The 17,667-nt window shown below is 50.3% G+C and overlaps 1 protein-coding gene across 1 annotated transcript in view; it reads right to left on the reverse strand.

The window, feature by feature from the left end:
• PAPPA2 (pappalysin 2) overlaps positions 1–17,667 on the reverse strand; it is a gene marked incomplete at its 5' end in the record, with an annotated part of 74,792 nt that overhangs the window by 40,481 nt on the left and 16,644 nt on the right. The window contains 9 exons of the mRNA XM_084527718.1: positions 1,865–2,002; positions 3,153–3,346; positions 3,614–3,705; positions 4,090–4,218; positions 4,712–5,204; positions 6,740–6,861; positions 7,953–8,145; positions 8,655–8,948; positions 15,090–15,235. Of these exons, the coding sequence (XP_084383844.1) occupies positions 1,865–2,002; positions 3,153–3,346; positions 3,614–3,705; positions 4,090–4,218; positions 4,712–5,204; positions 6,740–6,861; positions 7,953–8,145; positions 8,655–8,948; positions 15,090–15,235 (1,801 nt within the window). The remainder of the gene's footprint in view (positions 1–1,864; positions 2,003–3,152; positions 3,347–3,613; positions 3,706–4,089; positions 4,219–4,711; positions 5,205–6,739; positions 6,862–7,952; positions 8,146–8,654; positions 8,949–15,089; positions 15,236–17,667) is intronic.

Consider the following 17,667-nt stretch of genomic DNA (forward strand, 5'->3'; position numbering starts at 1 on the left):
CCCTGCCCCCCTTCACATTTAATTTCCTGTGTGTTACGCATCGTGACTTGCCTCCAAGTGATTTTGATTCCTCCCTGCATCGGATGTGTTGCAAACAGAGAACAAAGCATGGCCGCAGATCTGCAAGTGGTAATTATTCCCATCTGCACGGTCGATGCTTCATTAGGTGGTACAGCCACGTGCACCTCTTGCCCCCCTACAACACAACCCAACCTTTTCCTCGCTCATTGGTGCTACCTCTTGAGGAGGTAGGAAGCAATTCCTACACTGTGGTGAGGCTCGTGGCATGGTTTTAGCCTAGGTGACACAGGTGCAGCTCTGAGCTGGCTGAGGGGGGTGGTAGCCACGAAATTACATGTGCACGCGTGTAGGAGCAGCACCGTTCCTGTCCGCACAGGCGGGCGTGCTAGGCAAATTGTCAACAAGAATCTGTCTTTCCCAACCCAATATGTTACCAATCAGGAAAACTATTAAAAAAAAAAAAAAAAAGAGAGAGAGAGAGAAAGAAAAGGGCATATTTATTACTAGTCCATAAATAATTTTATGGGCGGAAAATAATAGCACTCCTAAAGAGAGCATGGAGAACCAATAATGAAAGTCTTTAATATAAACATCCATAGAGGAAGAGAACTGACCACAAGCTCCAATAAAACTGGAACATGCTTTAACCCCCGGTGAGAAGTGGAGAGCAAGCTTTCATCTAGGTAGGGCAGAGAGGGAGATTTCTGCCTTCTCACTAGCAAAGGAAGAAAGGAGGTACGTCCGTCATGGCCTACACCAGAGACTGAACCTGGAAAGTAGGTTGTGAGCACAGACAGAGGGGGGGAAAAAAATCAGTTAAAGGAAGTTCTTTGGAGAGGACCTCAGAGAGGATGGAGAGGCAAGAGCGAAGTTTATTGGCTTGGGTTTGGTGATTCCCTGAGGCTCTGAGAGTCCCAGGATGACGTCCTCTCTAGACAGCCTCCAGCCAAGCAGGGCAAGGTGTCCCTCAGGCTGCTGAGGAAGCAGCAAGCCACAACCCATCTTTCCAGTAACACGAGGCAGCAGCCACGAAACCTCCAAACTGTGGCTGCAGTCAGAAAATCAACACTGTAAAAACTGCCTTGGCCCAGCCCTCGGCTCTTCCCTGCCCTGCCTGCTGGGATGGAGAGGTTGATGTGCCAGACACCCTCCCAAGACCAGCGCAGGCTGGGGACCAGCAGCTTGGGCACATAAAAGCGTCTCCTTAGGTGTGGAGTCACCGAGGCAGGAGGACAGTACATCTCCAGGTGAAGCCAACTGGAAGTGGGATTTTCATGAGGCTAAAGAGCAGATGTTCTGATCTTTATCCTGGCGTGTTGAGAGCAGCCTCTCTTGGAGGCTCAGGCAGCAGGTGACCCAGCATCCCCAAAGATGCTGCTCTTCTTATAACCCTCACAGCTTCTGAAGCACCCGCTGCTGCTTTTCCCAGCCATGGGGAGCAACAACAGCAACAACCCAGGCCTTTAGCACAGCTCAGCCAGCTTGTGCCCACCCTTTTGCGGGTGTAACAGAACAGCTCGACTGCAGGGAGTAGTCAGGAGCAAGTTGTTTCTCAGCCTCAAAACATTTCTGTGGGCTTCTGGTTTCTGGCACAGCCCTCCTCCTGGCAGTCTGCCCCAGGATGGGTTTGCTGTTCACAGTGGGAATGGGGCAACTACCTAAGACCCAGCCACAGGCATTCAGGGTTTGCAAAGACCTTGGTAGGGTATACAGTCCCATCCGAGCAGCTTTTCAGGCTGCCAGAGCTCCTACAGAAGGGCAGAAGAGGACTGGCCTTGGTCACCAAAGTGTTGGGATAAAGGCAAGCATATCTTTCTGTGCCTGACCACACGCCCTCGCTTACCTTGAGCCAAACTTTCTCACCGCCCAAGGGCATCCTCTCCTCATTTGGATCCTGAGCATTGTCTTGGCTGCGAGAACATGGGAACCAAGCAGCCTGGGAAAGGTCCTTTGGCACAGCGTGAAGGTAGGATTTACATGCCTGAAAGAAGAGAGGTTTGTATTGTTGGTTTTTTTCAACCCAGAAAGAAGAGAGGGAAGTAAGAGAAAGAATTAAAGAGCACCTACAGGAACTAAGGGGAGGCTCAACACAGTGTGAAGCAGAGGTAAGGACCCTGAGGTGTTCCTCATACATGTGTGCAGAAAGCCTTTGTCCTTTTGGGGTGGTGTAAATATGCTGTTGAAGTACCTCATGGTGCCTGTGTACCTGAGACAGGCTGTAGGATGGCAGAAAGACCATAGTCTCTGGATTGTGACTGAGCCAACAAGATCTAAAGATGAGATTTTTTTGCCTGAATACCAGGTTTCAGCACCATTTGGTGCCCTGCGGTGTGCCAGGCCTCCCTCTAGGCCTGGGGGACAAAGCCTGGGAGATACGTGTGTCCTTCTAGAGGATTAGACACCCAAGCCCAAGGCATCCCACTAATCACGTGCATACGGACAATTTAACTAAGCAAGGAACCATCTTCATGATACTCAGATCATCAGATCAGCTGAAGTGCACATATAAATGGCTAAAAATGTGCCCTCTCTACACACTTATTCCCCTTCTTCAGCTTGCTAGGAAAGAATACACACACACACACCATGTTACACCATGTTAACACTGATCAGGTGAAATCCCATCCGAGGACCTCCAGGGCCCTGTTCCAAAGCCTATATGAAAGATGATTCTCCCATTGATTTTTTCTTTGGCTTCAGATCAGACAGCCTGAGAGCAGCACAGATGTTGATGTACATGTGATTTTATCCTTTCAGGCCCCAATTTTATAAGGTATTACTTTTTTTTTTTTTTTTTTTTGTGGAACCACTGCTCACGTGTACTTAGCTGGTGGGACAGGGGTGGTCCCTTACTGCATACAGGGGAGGTGCCCCCCATTTGATGAGAAACTCCTCCATGGACTGCAATTCCTGGCCCTAGAAACTACTGCAAGAGGGGTGTAGGAAATGCTCTGGTCTTCTACTGGCTCTCTGCATGGGAGCACAGTAGTCAGTCAACACTTCCAGAGCTGCTCTGAAGCTTTGATTTCTGCCTCAGTAAAATCCTGCTCAGACAGCAAATCCCCCAGCTTTACTGGGAGGGGGTGGGGATGGGCTAGAAAAGTCTTTTTTTCTGTCATGCCTTCACTTACCTTCGCAACAGGCTCTCCAGTGGCCAAGGAAGCAGGGCAGGACTTCTCATCCTGATGCGAGGCATAGGCTTTTGCTGCCCACAGGTCCATGTATCCGTTGGGCGTGTAGGGACCGCAGTCTAGGACACTGCTTGTTTTCTCAAAGGGCTCACACACGCCGTCTCCATCATGCACGTAGCACAGGCTCGGCTCTCCTGCAAGGAGATGGAGAATGCCCTGCTTGCAAACCAGGCTGCAGGCACACACAGCTCCTCTCCCAGGAGGCGTGCTGGTCATTTGGCCCTGGGATTTCCTATCATGAGGGCCTGACAAGTCCTGTAGATCACTCCAGCTGCAGATCCACATTTTATTACAGTGACGTGCACCACCATGTGCTCTAAGGACTATTATGAGGGAAGTGAGAGCAGTTCACTGTTTTGATTTCTGCCTAGCAAGGGTATCTCAAATCTACTCAGACTCACCGACACAGTTGAAGCCTTTTTCCTTCTTACACTTCCTGGAGCAGCCATCTCCATCCAGCAAGTCCCCATCATCACATTCTTCCTCCAGGCTCCTAAGAGGACATCACCCAGATGTGTTAACACCACCCTTGACTCACACTCCCTGGGTGCTTCTGCCTCATAACAAGTGAGGACTCCATGCCTCGGGTCCATTTCCATAGAAGGGGGGAGAAAAGGAAGAACACCGCATGGGGTAAGAGGGAGGAGAAAAGACACTGCATCATGCCCAGGGGATGAAAACGGGGACAAAGTTCAGGTTGGACCCCTCATCCAGACCCTGCTCCTCACAAAGACCATCTCCATCTCCTAAGATGGGAGCACAGCTATCTTCAGGCCGGTACCCCTGGGTGGAGGACCAACCCCTGCACTTCCCTTTTGGGCAGGATGACCTGCCAGCTTAAAGACCCTCAGCTGAGAGCATGGGTTTCTTGACTTACGCGGTCACCTTCCCATCCCCACAGTAGGGCGCTCCGTGGACGTGGACGAGCGGTGGGGAAGCTTCTCCCAGGGTTGTCCCAGAGACGGCCTGTACCTGGTAGCGGTACACCTGCCCAGGCGTCACTTCCCTGCAGGAACATGGAGGATGTGAGCAAGGAGCAGGAGGGAACAACCCATGCAACCTGCAAACAAATTTGATCGCCCCTGTTACAGGAATCACATGTCTGTGCCCAGGCAGTGCTGTGGCTGGACATGCGTCTTCATACCCTAAGCTGCCAGAGGCAGCTGCTGTGGGAAGAGAGCTGCTGCCAGGTCATGCAGAGGGGCCTGCCATTCCTTCCCTGAGGGACTGAGCCGGGGAGAAGCTGCATGAACTCTAACAACCACTTTACTAGCCTCGTTTCTGGGTTTAATGAGTTCCTTCTTGTTAGCCTCAACTCCTTGGCAAGGCCTGTGCTAATGCAACGGGGCAGCAACAAGCTTCCTCGATGGCAGGCGGGGAGGCTGCTTGCAGCAAGACACAGTGGCCGGGCCTTGTAACCCCGTGAGCTCGAGCATGGAGTCCGCTCACAGCACCGGGCCAGACACAAACCCACTTGGGGGCCCGCGGCTGGCACTCACGTATCGACAAACTCGCGGTGCGCCTGTGCTGCCGTGGCAGGGGATCCGTCTGCAAAGGGGGGCTCGCGGAGGACACGGTATTGGATCAGCTTGCAGGAGGAGCAGAGGGAGCTGTGGGGCATGGAGGTCAGCAGGGCCGTGTCTATCTCCATCCTCTCATCGAAGGTGTAGATTTTGACTCCGGACACCTTCTTGTGGATGTTGAGCTTCACGGTAAAAGGGACGTCACAGAAGGTGTCCAGGGGGCCCAAATGGATGGACTCCCCCTGCTCTGTCAGGATTTCAATGTCAGACAGTGCCTTGGGTGAGTCAGTGGAGAGGTATGTGGTCCAGAGGGTGAGGGAATCAGGGTAGACAGGGTGCAGGAAGCGGAGCTCCAAGATGCAGCCATCCGGCTGGGGGCAAGGCACGGTCATGTTCATGTGGTACAGGTGGAGCTCTGGGCTCCAGGCCTGCAGGCTGGGCTCGCAGGGCTGATCCACGTCTGGGGGCCCTAGGCAGAAGGACAAAGAAGAGGATGAGAACCAGGTGACAGCTGACCTTACAGGTGACCCAAAGGGGCCATCCTCCCCACAGGGTCCCCATAGGAGCTTATGCATCTGTGCTATAGCTGCAGGTTCCAGAGGTCGTGGACATCGCAGAAAGCAACAAGCACCACTGGCCTCCCATCTCCTGGTAGCATCAGATCTGCCAAGCCCTCTGACAGACAGGATATTGGTACCCACACTGCATCAGGTCTTGGTGCCACCAGTAGCTCTAGCACCTGCCTGGACGTGGCTGGAGGACACAAAGCTTGCTGTGTGGTCTCATGGGTGCAGAAGGCTTGCTGAGGGCCACCAGAACCTCCAGTATGGTGCCCAGGCTGGCCACAGCTGTCCAGCTTTCTTCCCCTGGTGGAGGATTAGCACTCAGCAAGACAGATGTAGCATTGGGCTTTCAGTCTCAGAAAGCATCACCAGATTTCATCATCCTGTAGTGAAATACTCTTGTCTCCATGAACCACTGCAAGCGTTCCTTAGGGAGCAGCAGTTCAAAGCCTGCATCCATTTAACTTTCCTCTTCTAAAAACCTTAAAACCTGTCTCTTTTTCACCAGAGCCAACATGAGCTTGTGATAATTACAGGCTCATGCAAAGGAGAAAAAAACATCCAATACTTCCAGCTGCAGTTTTAATTTGCCAGTGAATCAGACAGGCAGGGGAAACAGGAACTACTGAAGATAAATGAGCCAAGCTTTGATTTGTTTGGTATCACTGAATAAGCACAAATTTGATTATTTCTTTAACTTGCCTGTGTGCGCATGCATGTGTGTGTGTGATTTGCAATGCTAGCAGGAGATAATCCTATGATATGCCAAATCTAGAGATGAGTTTTCAGGCACTGAACCCCAGCTATATGCTGACACTCCTGTTCTCAAAGCATGGGCTTTGTCCCAAGGGGGTAACGAAGTCCCAGCTGTACTTTCTCAGCAGTCACCGGTGCATTTTCAGCCAGCCTTAGTGGCTCAAACACATGTAGACACACAGGACTAGCAGATCCTCTGGCTCCACATGTTTCAACAGCAGCGTGCACACTACATGGGATTGTTTCACCTGGTCTCCTGCCCCTTCTGCAGCATAGAAAGCCCAACAACTTCTGCAGCAGCTGCGTGACCTTGCGAGCCAGAGCTCCCAGGCAGCTCATGAGGTGGCTCTGCAAACCAGCAAGAATAGCATCCGACCCCGATCAGCCAGGACTTGGTATACAATGCATGGGACTGGGCAAGGGGCTTCTCCTGCTCCCTTCGGACAGAGTGGTCTCAAAGCCTGGGAACGTCCCCATGGTTTTGGATGAGGCCCCAATATCTATATTGTAAGCCTTTTATTTCAATGAAACCTTCTGGGTACCTTCTGGGCACCTCCTGCACTAGCAAGCCTCGTTGAAGAGGAGAAGGTTCACTCTCTCAAAGAAAAGCTCCTTTTCCTTCTCCCAGCAAGACCTCATCTCCACCCAGAGGATTCACGGACAAGGAGAGAGAGGACAAGAGTACCTTCTGCCTCTTCTGGGGTCCAGTAGCCAGAGGAGTCGCAGACCCGAGGGGACGAGGCCTCGTGCACATACTGACGGAAAGTGCCGTCTTCAGCACAGTCATCACAGAGAGTGTCCAGCTCCCTGCAGACCACAGACACAAAGGAATTGCGTGTATAATCATGGCCAGTTACATTTCCGTACAAGTTTGCTCAAGCAGGATCAGATACGAAGCTAGAAAACCAAGGAACCCAACTTCTCAGGAAGCCCCACGACAGATTGTTCTTGTCTGAATGGCTCACAACACCCAGCACCAGGAGGCTCTCATGCCTGGGTGGGTAACAGGCTCCTGCCACCCCCAGCATGAAAGGCCCATCATGGAGAACATTAATTCTTTGAAAAGACAGCAACCATGGAACCATGCTTGTGTCAGTGGCCGTAAAACACTTCAGTTAAATTGCAAAAGACGGCTTTGTGAAGCAGCTTTTAAGCAAGCTTGAAATCTCTAAGATGTGCTTAAGGTCCAATAATAAAAACATAGACCTGAAAATTGGTGGAAACTGAACTGCTTTAGCTAGAGGGGCTGCTGAACAGAGGCACGGGCTGCTTGCCCAGGTCTCAGTGACTCCCCAGCATTAGCAAAATAAAAGGAAGACAGCTGCCCGAGGAGGCCAAATGACTGATTCCATTTCTCCTGCTTGAAACATCCCTCAAGTTACCCCCAGTTAGTTACACCGCCAGTCTGCGACAGCGCTGGGAACGAAACCCAGCTCTTGCGGTTCCAGCTCCCTGCCTTAACCACAAGGCTGCATTTCCTCCTGGTAAATGGCTATTTTATACAATAAGTGCTAAATGAAGCTCGTTTTTCATTCCGTGATTGCACTCTTGGGTTTAAGAATTGGCATCACCTCCCGATGCTCCTTGGCATCGCCTCCCCACACCCCGATGGCAGAGGCTGGTGGGAGAGCCCTGCACACAGCCCAGCTCCGCAGGAGCTGGTCACAGGAAAGAAGGTGCCAGGACCAGATCTACACCCTCCATCACCAGGGCAGCTGCAGGAATGGGTGCTTGCTAAGGCTGGGGTGAGACTCGCCAGCTGGCAGGGGGCATGAGGGGTGTGCCAGCCCTCCCTGGTGTCTTCGCTGACTCCCAAAAGGCTCCCCCCATCCCCTGCTCTCTGCCCCAGCAGATCCCTGCACAAGTAAACCGATGTGAGGAGGATGTTGCTCTCTCACCTCTCGTGGATGACACCACTGATGGGAGGCAGCCAGTATATGCTGAGGGAGTCCTGAGTCTGCCCCGTGACCATGGGTGGGATTGGGATGGGCGCAGGCTTCTTGCTCTGGCTCCAGCGCTGGTACACCAGGTCCAGGTAGCAATGCATCCGGGCCACTTGGTTGGGGGTGAAGGTGTTGGTGCAGTCATCATCTGGGGGAACAGCGGTCAGGATGAGGGTGGCAGGGATCAGCTGGCACTCTCCCTGATCCCCGAATCCTCTTTTGGAGAACCCTGGGGAGACCTGGGAGACACCAGCGCCTGGTGGCTCTCCTGCCAGGGATGGCTGGTGTCGTGTGTCCCCAGGGCCACAAGATGGCACTGCCTCAGCAGCTCCACAACCCCGCGCTTGCCACGGTGGCTCCGGTCATAATAAGTAACCGTAAATAAATTAATAATAATAATAACACTGCTTCAGGACAGGAGAACAAGCACATGCCAACAGGAAGGCAGAGCAGCCTCAGTGCACTTCCAGCAAGCCACGGGCAGGCAGGCAGGGAGGGATGGAAACCACAGCAAGAGAGGGGCTATGAGGTTCCTGCAACCGCATCCTCACACAATGGGAGGGAGCACGTTAGCTGGGGAGCAAGGCGGAAGGGAGTGAAACACAAGTTTCTCACAGAGGTCACCCCTTCCCATTTCTAGCAATGACTGCTCCTCACCTGTGTAGCTCATGTAGTTGTTGAAGGGCGTCCCCGTGAAATGCATCTGGCCACAGGTGTCATTGGTAGGGTCTGGGTCCCGACAGAGCTTACTCTTTGGGGTCGGGGCAGTGTCAGCGCAGAGGTCTCCCGTCTCCATAGACGGAGTTGTCTCCCTGCAGGGATCGTCACAAGATTCCCTCTCGCTCACTCCCTTAAAGACATGGTACAGCCCCAGGACATGTCCCACTTCGTGGATCATGGTGTTTGTGTGGCCATGCATACCATAATAAGCAGGGTTGAGGACAACACCACCTGGAATTTCAAGCACAGGGAAATCATTGTAAGAAAGCGACAGTGAGCAGCTGCCCTTACTCACTTGTGCTGGCTAAAATTCTTCTCACTGTGCTTCCAGGTCACAAAGAAGGTGCCAGGTGGGGGCCAGTATTGGCCTTGCAGGGTTGGAAGAAGGCTCCCTTGCTTCAGAGTAGGGTGGCTGGTTTCTCTTCCCCCTTCTGACCATATTGCTCCCCAAAAAGTCTTCAGTTGTTTCAGCTACCATTTCCCTCTGTGTTTATAAGTCATTGTCTACTTTGGTTCACACTTAAAACTCCAAATGAAGTCTGGAGCTGGGGCACCAAACTGAGACCTGGGCTTACAGGGACAATCTTTTGAACCAGAGGAGAGATTAGACAGTTCACCCCCAGGCCCAGGTGGCTAAAGTATGCCAGCTCCTACGGCAGATGAGAACCAATTGCCTCGCAAAGTCTTGACACGCTTGGCTTTGCCAGCTGGGAGCCACCTTCAGCAAGAGTCCAGAAGATCCAAAAGCACTGGGTAGGTCCCATGCTCACCTTGCCCCGAGCAGCCTGCTGGACAAAGTGTTTCTCCTCTCCTGCCCACCTGCCCGTTATGAGAAGAGGAAGGAGCAATGATGTCGAGGAAAGCCAAGAGGAGCAGAGTCTTCCCTTTGCTCGCCGCCAGATCTGACTGCCATGGCAGGATGCACATCCTGTAATGACAGCCGTGCCCCACACCAGCTGGGCAGCTCTCTGTGGAAGATGCTCAAGAACAAAACTTGCCCCTCTTCTCCTCTCTCTTCCTTTTCTTTTCTGTATTCTGCCCAAACAAACTTCTTTCAAAACTTCTCCTCTTCTCCCTGTTTTTCAGTGGCCATCTCCTTCCTCATCCCCTTCTCCTTGTTCCAGCCACTTCTCTGTGCTGCCCTGCGGTGCAGGAGCAAGGGCTGGGAAATATCATCAAGACAAGAGGGAAAAAAGCAGCTCCCAACATGTGCCCAGGCCAACTCCAGGCAATACCTCCATGGCATGGCAGGCTGTTTTTACCCAACTACTGTTAACCTAGACAGCTCGGATGGCAGTGCAGTGAATAGTTGGCTCCCGTGCAGCTTGCTCCCTCCTTTGCAAGGCCCTGGAGAATTTACTGTGCCAGCTACCTCACAGCAAAGCCTCTGCTACTGCATCTCTGCTGCTGATCGCTGCCCCTGCCAGCAAAGTTAAAACTGGCAGAGGGCCACCGTGCGATCCTGTCTCCAGCCACAGCATAGACAGCTTGAAATCTGCTCCTGAATCAGCTCCGTGCGCTGCTGGCCTACCTCCTGTCCTCAAGTACAGGGCATTCCCTCCAAGCGAGGGCTTTCTTCAGATCACAGTGTCCCTGGCAGGGGACCAGCAGGACTGCGACTCCTCTGGTGGAGCCGTGCTTTATGAACACGGGGCTGGGGCTGGAAGGGGCCTTCTGAGATTCCCTGAGCAATTCTTCCAAGCCCAACAGGTTGAAAGGGTGAGGAAGTAAGGGTGGCACCTTCCATGCAGCGCCCTGCGCTGCGTGTGGCTCACGGAGGGGCTGGGAGGCAGCAGTGGCGTGAAATGGCACCACTTCCTAGCAAAAAACTCACGGTGGTTGTTCTTCCTCATGCTTTGTCCCCAATGTGGAGGCTAAACCCAGGCATTTTGTTGGCCCAAGGCAAAGGATGGGGCACATAGTGACCGCATGCCCTTTCTCCCCAGAGCACTGGAGTAAAGGACCTTGTACCTTGGTCCTATAGATCTGACTGGTTATGAGCCACAATAAGCTACAGAGCTTGAAAATCCTTTCAGGACCTTCATGTTCGACTGTATCCTGTCGTTCAGAAGGTTTTTGCACGCTTCCTCTCTCCCAGCTCTCAGGCTAGCAAATACTGTAGATAGCAGAGGGCACCCCATCGACGGAGAACCTAGTGGGCATATAGAAAGCTACTTCTCATTTCAAAGCAAACAGAGAAAACAAAGGAAAGGCAACTCTGCAGCCAAACCCAAGCCTGAACAAGGCAGGGGGCTGCCTGCCCAAAGGTCTGAAAGGAGGAATGTGCATGCAGAAAGAAAATAATGTTCATAAACAAAACGAGTGAGATGTGAAAGCCCTGCACGAATCCTGCAGCACTAACCACAAAGACGGGCCTGAGGGGCACCAGAGGCCCTGCGACCAAACCATCCTCCTTCCACCAGAAACCCGATGCTCTTCCCAAACAGGGGAAAAAATGGGATTCTGATGCAGGGAGAGAGAAAACTGTCGCAGGGGAGGGATGCCAAGGCTGGGATACCCTGTCACTCCCTCCTCTCTGCTGGCTTCCCCTATCCCATTCCTCCCCCACACTCCACAAGGACAGTCATATTTTTAGTCCTTCTTACAGCTAATTAGATGGCAGGATTAGAAACAGCATGAGAACAGTGCCTGTCTTCCAGACCTTCCCCATCCCTCCATTCTCCCCACAGCTCCCTGGTGAGCAAAGGGCTCCAAGAACCCCCCAGCTTTAGACCTGGGAGTTGCATTTCCCCACTTGGAGGGTCTCTGCTATGAAGGCAAGATATGGAGGTGTTCATAACATCCCGTTGCAACAAGAACAGTGTCCCCTCTCCTTCCTCTGCACATCAGATCTTTCCTTCCACCTTTACTTCCTTCTGCTCTGGGAGGTGTACTAAATCAGGCGTCAAGTGACCTCGTCCTCTCATGCCTGAGGACAAGACCAAAGAACCCCCCCAGGATCAGCATTTGCACAGCCAAGCTAAAAATGTCAGTGTCGTGTCCCCGTGGCATCAAGGGTAGGTGAACCAGAGACGTCTTTGGACATGCCTGCCAAACCAAGGCTGGGCAACTGGAGAATGGCAGCTGGTGGAACAAACGCACGGTGGTTAGTCAGGCAGGAAGATGGCCGCTGCTAGAGGTACCTCTGGTGAACGACTGGCCCTCCGTCAGGATCCAATGACCTCAGCAGATATATGAGCTGGCCTCAGCTTATATAACTACAGAAAATGTTTATAACATCAAATATTCATGCTCCCATTGCCTTTCAACCATGTTTATGCAAATACCGTTCACATGCAACTAGACAAAGTTTGAAGTGTCTACATTATTGCATTGCTGGGATTTTTGAGGCAAGGCTTTCCGTTGCGGAAAGATGAATTTTATATAGGACAGGAGTTCTTCATCTCTGTGTTTTGCAGTTAAAGAGATTTACTTGCAAGTTCTCAGAAAATTAGTCCTGGACTCCTAGCAAGAACACTCTGAATTTGAGAAGAACTGACTGTGATTATGGTGGAAACACTGAGACAAAGTATGGTTAGATGAAGCACTGCAAACAGACTTGAGATTTTGCTTCTGCTGCTGGCTGGGTACAAGCTGTCTCTGTCTGGAAGCTGTAAAGCAACTGAAATATTGCCTATAGAGATGTCACAGACCAGTTCACCCTCTCCAAGTCAGTCATTACCCTTTACGCCTCAAGGAACATAGCTGCTATTTGTTGGTATTGCTACTGGGCTAAGACAGTAAGTCTGCAGAAACTGCATGAAATTTGAGTTTATTCAGGAAAACAACCTGGAGGAGAGCAATGGATCTGCAGGTCATCAGCATTGGAATGTTCATGTAATTTACAATACCCCAAAAACAATCATAGGTGAACAAAAGGGAAGAAAAAACAAAATTTTCTGAAACTTCCAGAAGGTGACAATGCCAACAGGAAGGTGAAGAGGACCTTCTTGATGGACACACTTGGAGGGCATGAAAGAGTTTCTACAGAGTTCAAAGTCCAGAGGGCAGATTAAAACCATCTAGAGAAGAAGAGAAGGATAATTTGGAAACAATATGTTTAGCGAGCTTTGGGATGAGAGAAGAGGTTGAAACAGAATAAAGAAAGGCAGTTGGAGAGAAGTCTCATGGTACTTCTCTTGAAAACATCTAAGAAAGTCCATTTCAGAGAGACAAATGGAGAAAAGTGGGGAGGAAAGTCTGGCCAGGAGGCAAGTTAGCTTCTTAGGGAAGTCAAGTGATACTCAAGGAATCAACCTGATTTTGTTGGAGAATCAAAGCAAAAGAAAGCCAATGGGGCAGCGTCTATGTTTGCAAGGTGGCATTTCTACTCCACAGGAAGAGACAGCGGCACAGGGGGAGCAAAACCTGTGGGCTGACCTAAGCCATTAACATCAGGAGAGGCAGGAGACCTGCAAGAATCAGCGCAAGAAGGGAAGAACAGTGTCTTTCTGGAGACTGATTCCTCTCTTCTGTAAAAGCCTGTTGGCATCCCTGGTCACTGCTAGGGCCTTAAAGCTCAGGAAATTTTCTCAAGCTACTATTCACTCCTCCCAAGGCTTTCTTTGCTCTTTCCTCCCTACCGTACCTTCAGATTTACTCAGAGCAGGTAACCTCCTGCTCAGTCCTAAATTTCTTCTGCACTGACAATGGTATACACTGTGCCTAGTACAAAACACTTGATGATGTGCTGGAGCCTACTGTTTACAGAGAAGAGAATCTGTCACCCTCCCTCCCCAGCTCATTAAATCTAAAACCAAGGACTGTCTTGAACCAAAGTCTTTGGTCTGTGCCAGAGCCTCAGAGAAGTTTAGATCCAGCTTCACACTTCACAGCTCTGGCACTAGAGCCAGGACAACACCCCTTTTCCCCTGAACCTCCCTGGTAAAACCCTGATCCAACATTTCCAGATGGTGCAATCCCTGCTTAAGGACTCTGGCTGGACACAAACTCCAAGACCAGAGTTAAATGCAAGCTTTTGATTAAACCAGTTACCCTGATTACCCTTCCGTACACCTCCTTGCAAGCCATCGGGAGGGGTCTGACAAGAACATGTGTGGCTGAAGCACTTGCTGTAGTAAGATGATTGTCCAGCTGAGCCTTGGAAGTGATTTCTGGAAGCTGAAGGAATAAATTTCATGGAGGTTTGCCTTCCTCGACAAGCAATTGTAGCAATATGCTATTGAAAAACCAGCCCTGAAACTCACTGAGGGAGGGAAACTGGCACAAAAGAACTTTAAAACAGGTCTTTAAGAGCGGCGTAAAACTTTAAGGGTTGAACATCACGCACTTGTAAAAGCAGAAGGTCTAGGTCTGCTGCGCAGGTGTCACGAGTAATTATTTCCAGTTACTTATTGAGAAACACTTTAGATGTTTTGACTACAAAGTGTAAAGGGCCTTGCCAGAAAATTCTGACATTGAAGAGGTGGAGGGAGAGGCAGGAAAAAAAAGAGACAACAGAAATAGGAGAAAACACACGGTACATTTACATTCTAGTGAAGCAGCTGCCGTTTTAACAATTTCACAGTCTGCCAAGACTGATGACCTTAATGGTTTGCCTTGAATTCACTGAAGCCAGAATACCTTGCCTTCAGCAGGTAGCAAGCCAAGTTATAAAAACGAGGTTTAATTTGATAGTCATCCTCACATTTGCAGCTGGATTTGGAAGTGGCTAAAGCTCGCTGCCTGTTCAGCTCAGGAGCCTTGGCTCTGAGGTCACCAAGGCTCCTGGTTTATATGTTTGTCATTAAGCACTGCAGAGTGAAGTTCACCATTTCCAGAACCCTGGTGGATAGGCCAGGAAGGTCTCAGAGAATCCTCCTCACCTAAAGCATCTGGACAAGTACCACTCTTATTCCCCCTCCAGAGCCAGCACCGATGGCGAACCTGCAGCTTTCCCCTCACTCCCTGCCCCACTGATTCCCTGCCCTCACCACTAACAGAGCTTGTGGCTACCTGAAAGCCCCATCCATATAGACATTAGGAACAGATGACTCCTTTCTATACAGAAGCAGAGAGCCTGTTACCGTGACTTTTGATGTTCATTACACGTCCTCAGTGTTGAGCCAAGCCATGGCGGTGGAAGTCTGTGCTCACTTTCCCAGCTGCCCCCATCCCAAAAGGCTGGGGTGAACTGAACACAATTCAGTGCCAAAACACCAGCTCCTGCCACAGAAGGGCTAAACTAGAGGTGATAACTCCAAAACCTCCCTAAGCACCTGTAACTGAAGGCAAAAGGCTTTGTCTCAAAACATGAGCTTACTTTTTCTCCCACTCTACCTGAGAGCAAAGTCTAGTGCCTCTTCTTGCCAAGCCCACTGAGAGAGAGAAGCCAACGCCCCCAAGGCCCCACGGGTAGGTTCGCTTGCTTACCGAGGTGACTAAGAGCCTCTTTATCCCATGGCCAAGTGGCAGCACCAGCCAACTCTTCCCTCACTGAGCTGGCAAAGTAAACGTTGAGGAAGTGGGTGCTGTTCAGCTGCAGGGCCTCCTTCAGCTCCTTCACGCTCATGTACACCCTGCAAGGACGAGGGAGAGGAGACAGTCAGCAAACACATCGGTGGGGCAAAGAGGAAAAGCAAGAGCTGCCTGTAGATAGGGGGGCAAGGGGCCAGCAGGCCTGGAGACTCCATCCTCAGCTGCCTGGGACCAACTTGGTAAAGTGTGGGAGGAGCAGGGACTGTTAGAGACGTCTTTAGGTGAGATGCAGTTACACAAATATGAAGACATTTCCCCAGCTTCTCTAATCTGGAGGCTTTCACAGCCATGGCTCTCCTCTCTGCCCGCTTCCTCAGGACAAGTGGTCTGGTGGGAGGTGGCAGCGGGTGGTAAGAACAAGGAGTCCCGGCAGGACACAGGCGTGTGCCACGGGGTGCCACCTCGCCCCCACGCCTGCATGTTCTGTAGGGAAGAACATGAGCAAAAGGTTCCTCCAACTTCACTCTGAGACATCTCTCTTCCAGTTCTGCTCAAAACAGAGCATGGCCTGACCTTGGAGAGAGCTCCCTCTGAGAGGGGGTGGTCTGGGATGGCTGCAGAAGGGTGGAGAAGTACCAACTAAACTCCAAAATAAGCTTAATGAGGAGAGGGGAACAGGTCTGGAGACAGCTCCACCAAGGGGCATGTCTAGAGGGGGAAGCCTCCTAATGACACTGCTGGCTGTCTCTCCTCCAGTCTCCAGAGCTGAAGATAAACAGTCGTAGGAGTAAAAAATAAAATAAAATAAAATAAAATAAAATAAAATAAAATAAAATAAAATAAAATAAAATAAAATAAAATAAAATAAAATAAAATAAAATAAAATAAAATAAAATAAATAAAATAAAATAAAATAAAATAAAATAAAATAAAATAAAATAAAATAAAATAAAATACTGGAATGGGGATATGCAATACATCCATTTCTAAAGGTCACTTTGCACCTGTCCTACAGCGAACAGCAGAGCAGTAACACCATGGGCACCTGGGCATCACGACAACGATCCTCACTACTCCTGCAGGGCTGGCATGTCTCTGTGCTCGGAGAAAAGTGGTAGTTGGGAGATTTAGGTTTTATTCTCCCCTGTGTAGTGCTTTCTGCACACGTTGGAGATCTACACTGCCTTCACCAGTACACGAACAGCATTGGTCTTTACAGAGTTCATGTCCTCAGCAGTGTAAAAGGATCAGGATCTAACTTAATAATAACAACTCCAATTCCAATAATAATAGTAGTGGGACTGCAGGGCCTTGGGCTGTGCTGTAAGTGCCAGATACTCTCTTAAATTAAGTACTACTGTTTCCACTGTCAGTGCCATGACCCTCGTGGGCTGAGACAGCGCTGGGACAGGTAGTCCTAGAAGACATGTCTCCAGGTCTTCAAAGTCTGAGGAGTCTGACCCCACAGTTTACGAAACCAAAGGGAAGACTGCATTAATTTCAGAGGTCCTAAGCGGAAAAAAAACGCATGGAAAGGCTTCAAGTACATCACTGTGGAATGATGATGGAAATGCACCATTGTGGAAATATGTCATAAGAATGACTAAATCTGCAGCATAAAGCCAATAGCAACATTAAGGTGGTGGAAAGCATTTCGCTTATCCCCCTGCTTCCAGGAGCAATTGGCATCTTCGAGCTGCATGGAGAGCTCACGAAGGGAACACAAGAGTTTCTTTACGCTGGACTAGCCGTGAAGGCACACCGGCTGTATGTGAGCGAGCAGCTTCTGTAAAAGTGGCATCCATTAGCACATTCCTCACCGTGTTGAATTATGGAAGAAAGGACAAAAAGTTAAACACGGGCTAAGAGGAAAAAGGCATATTCTCATCCAAGATGTGAAACGAGCAGGGAAAGCAGTGAGAAATGTGCAAATACACTGTTTGAAATGGCAAGATCCCTAGTGAAGTTATTATACCAACATACTTGTTTAGAAAGAGAGAGGTTGCTACAGCAAAGGGAAGAGGAGGAGGAAAAAGTGAATAAAAAATAAAAATAAAGGAACAAGATTTCAGAAGCATACTAAAGCAGGATGACATGTGGAAAGGAGTGCGTGAAACCCAAGGGTGACCATTTCCCTGCATCTGAAATAGCAAAGATTTTCAAAAGCCATTACTGCCTCGGGAAGTATCAGGTAACTGGGACCTGCTGACTGCCTCTCCCTGCAGGTAATGGGGATCTGCTGACCCCCCTGAGGGGCCATCCTGGCCTGGGCATCTCCCCACATTCCCAGGGGCAAAGGAGCTCCAAAACTTCACCTACTTCAGAAAATCTTGGCTGATGCGTATGGCAGCATTTAGCGATGGGATGAGATGACCAGCTTGTCTTCACCAGGCCCTGAGATCTCCCACCACAAAGCAGCATTCCCAGAACACTTTCCCCAGCCACATCAGCTTGCGGAGAGAAAAACTCTTCCAACCGGAAACGGCAAATTAGGATAACATGATCTCTTCTCTGTGATGTCTCGCCTGAGCAT

The sequence above is a fragment of the Aythya ferina genome, assembly GCF_964211825.1.
Source record: "Aythya ferina genome assembly, chromosome: 8".
Lineage (NCBI taxonomy): Eukaryota > Metazoa > Chordata > Aves > Anseriformes > Anatidae > Aythya > Aythya ferina.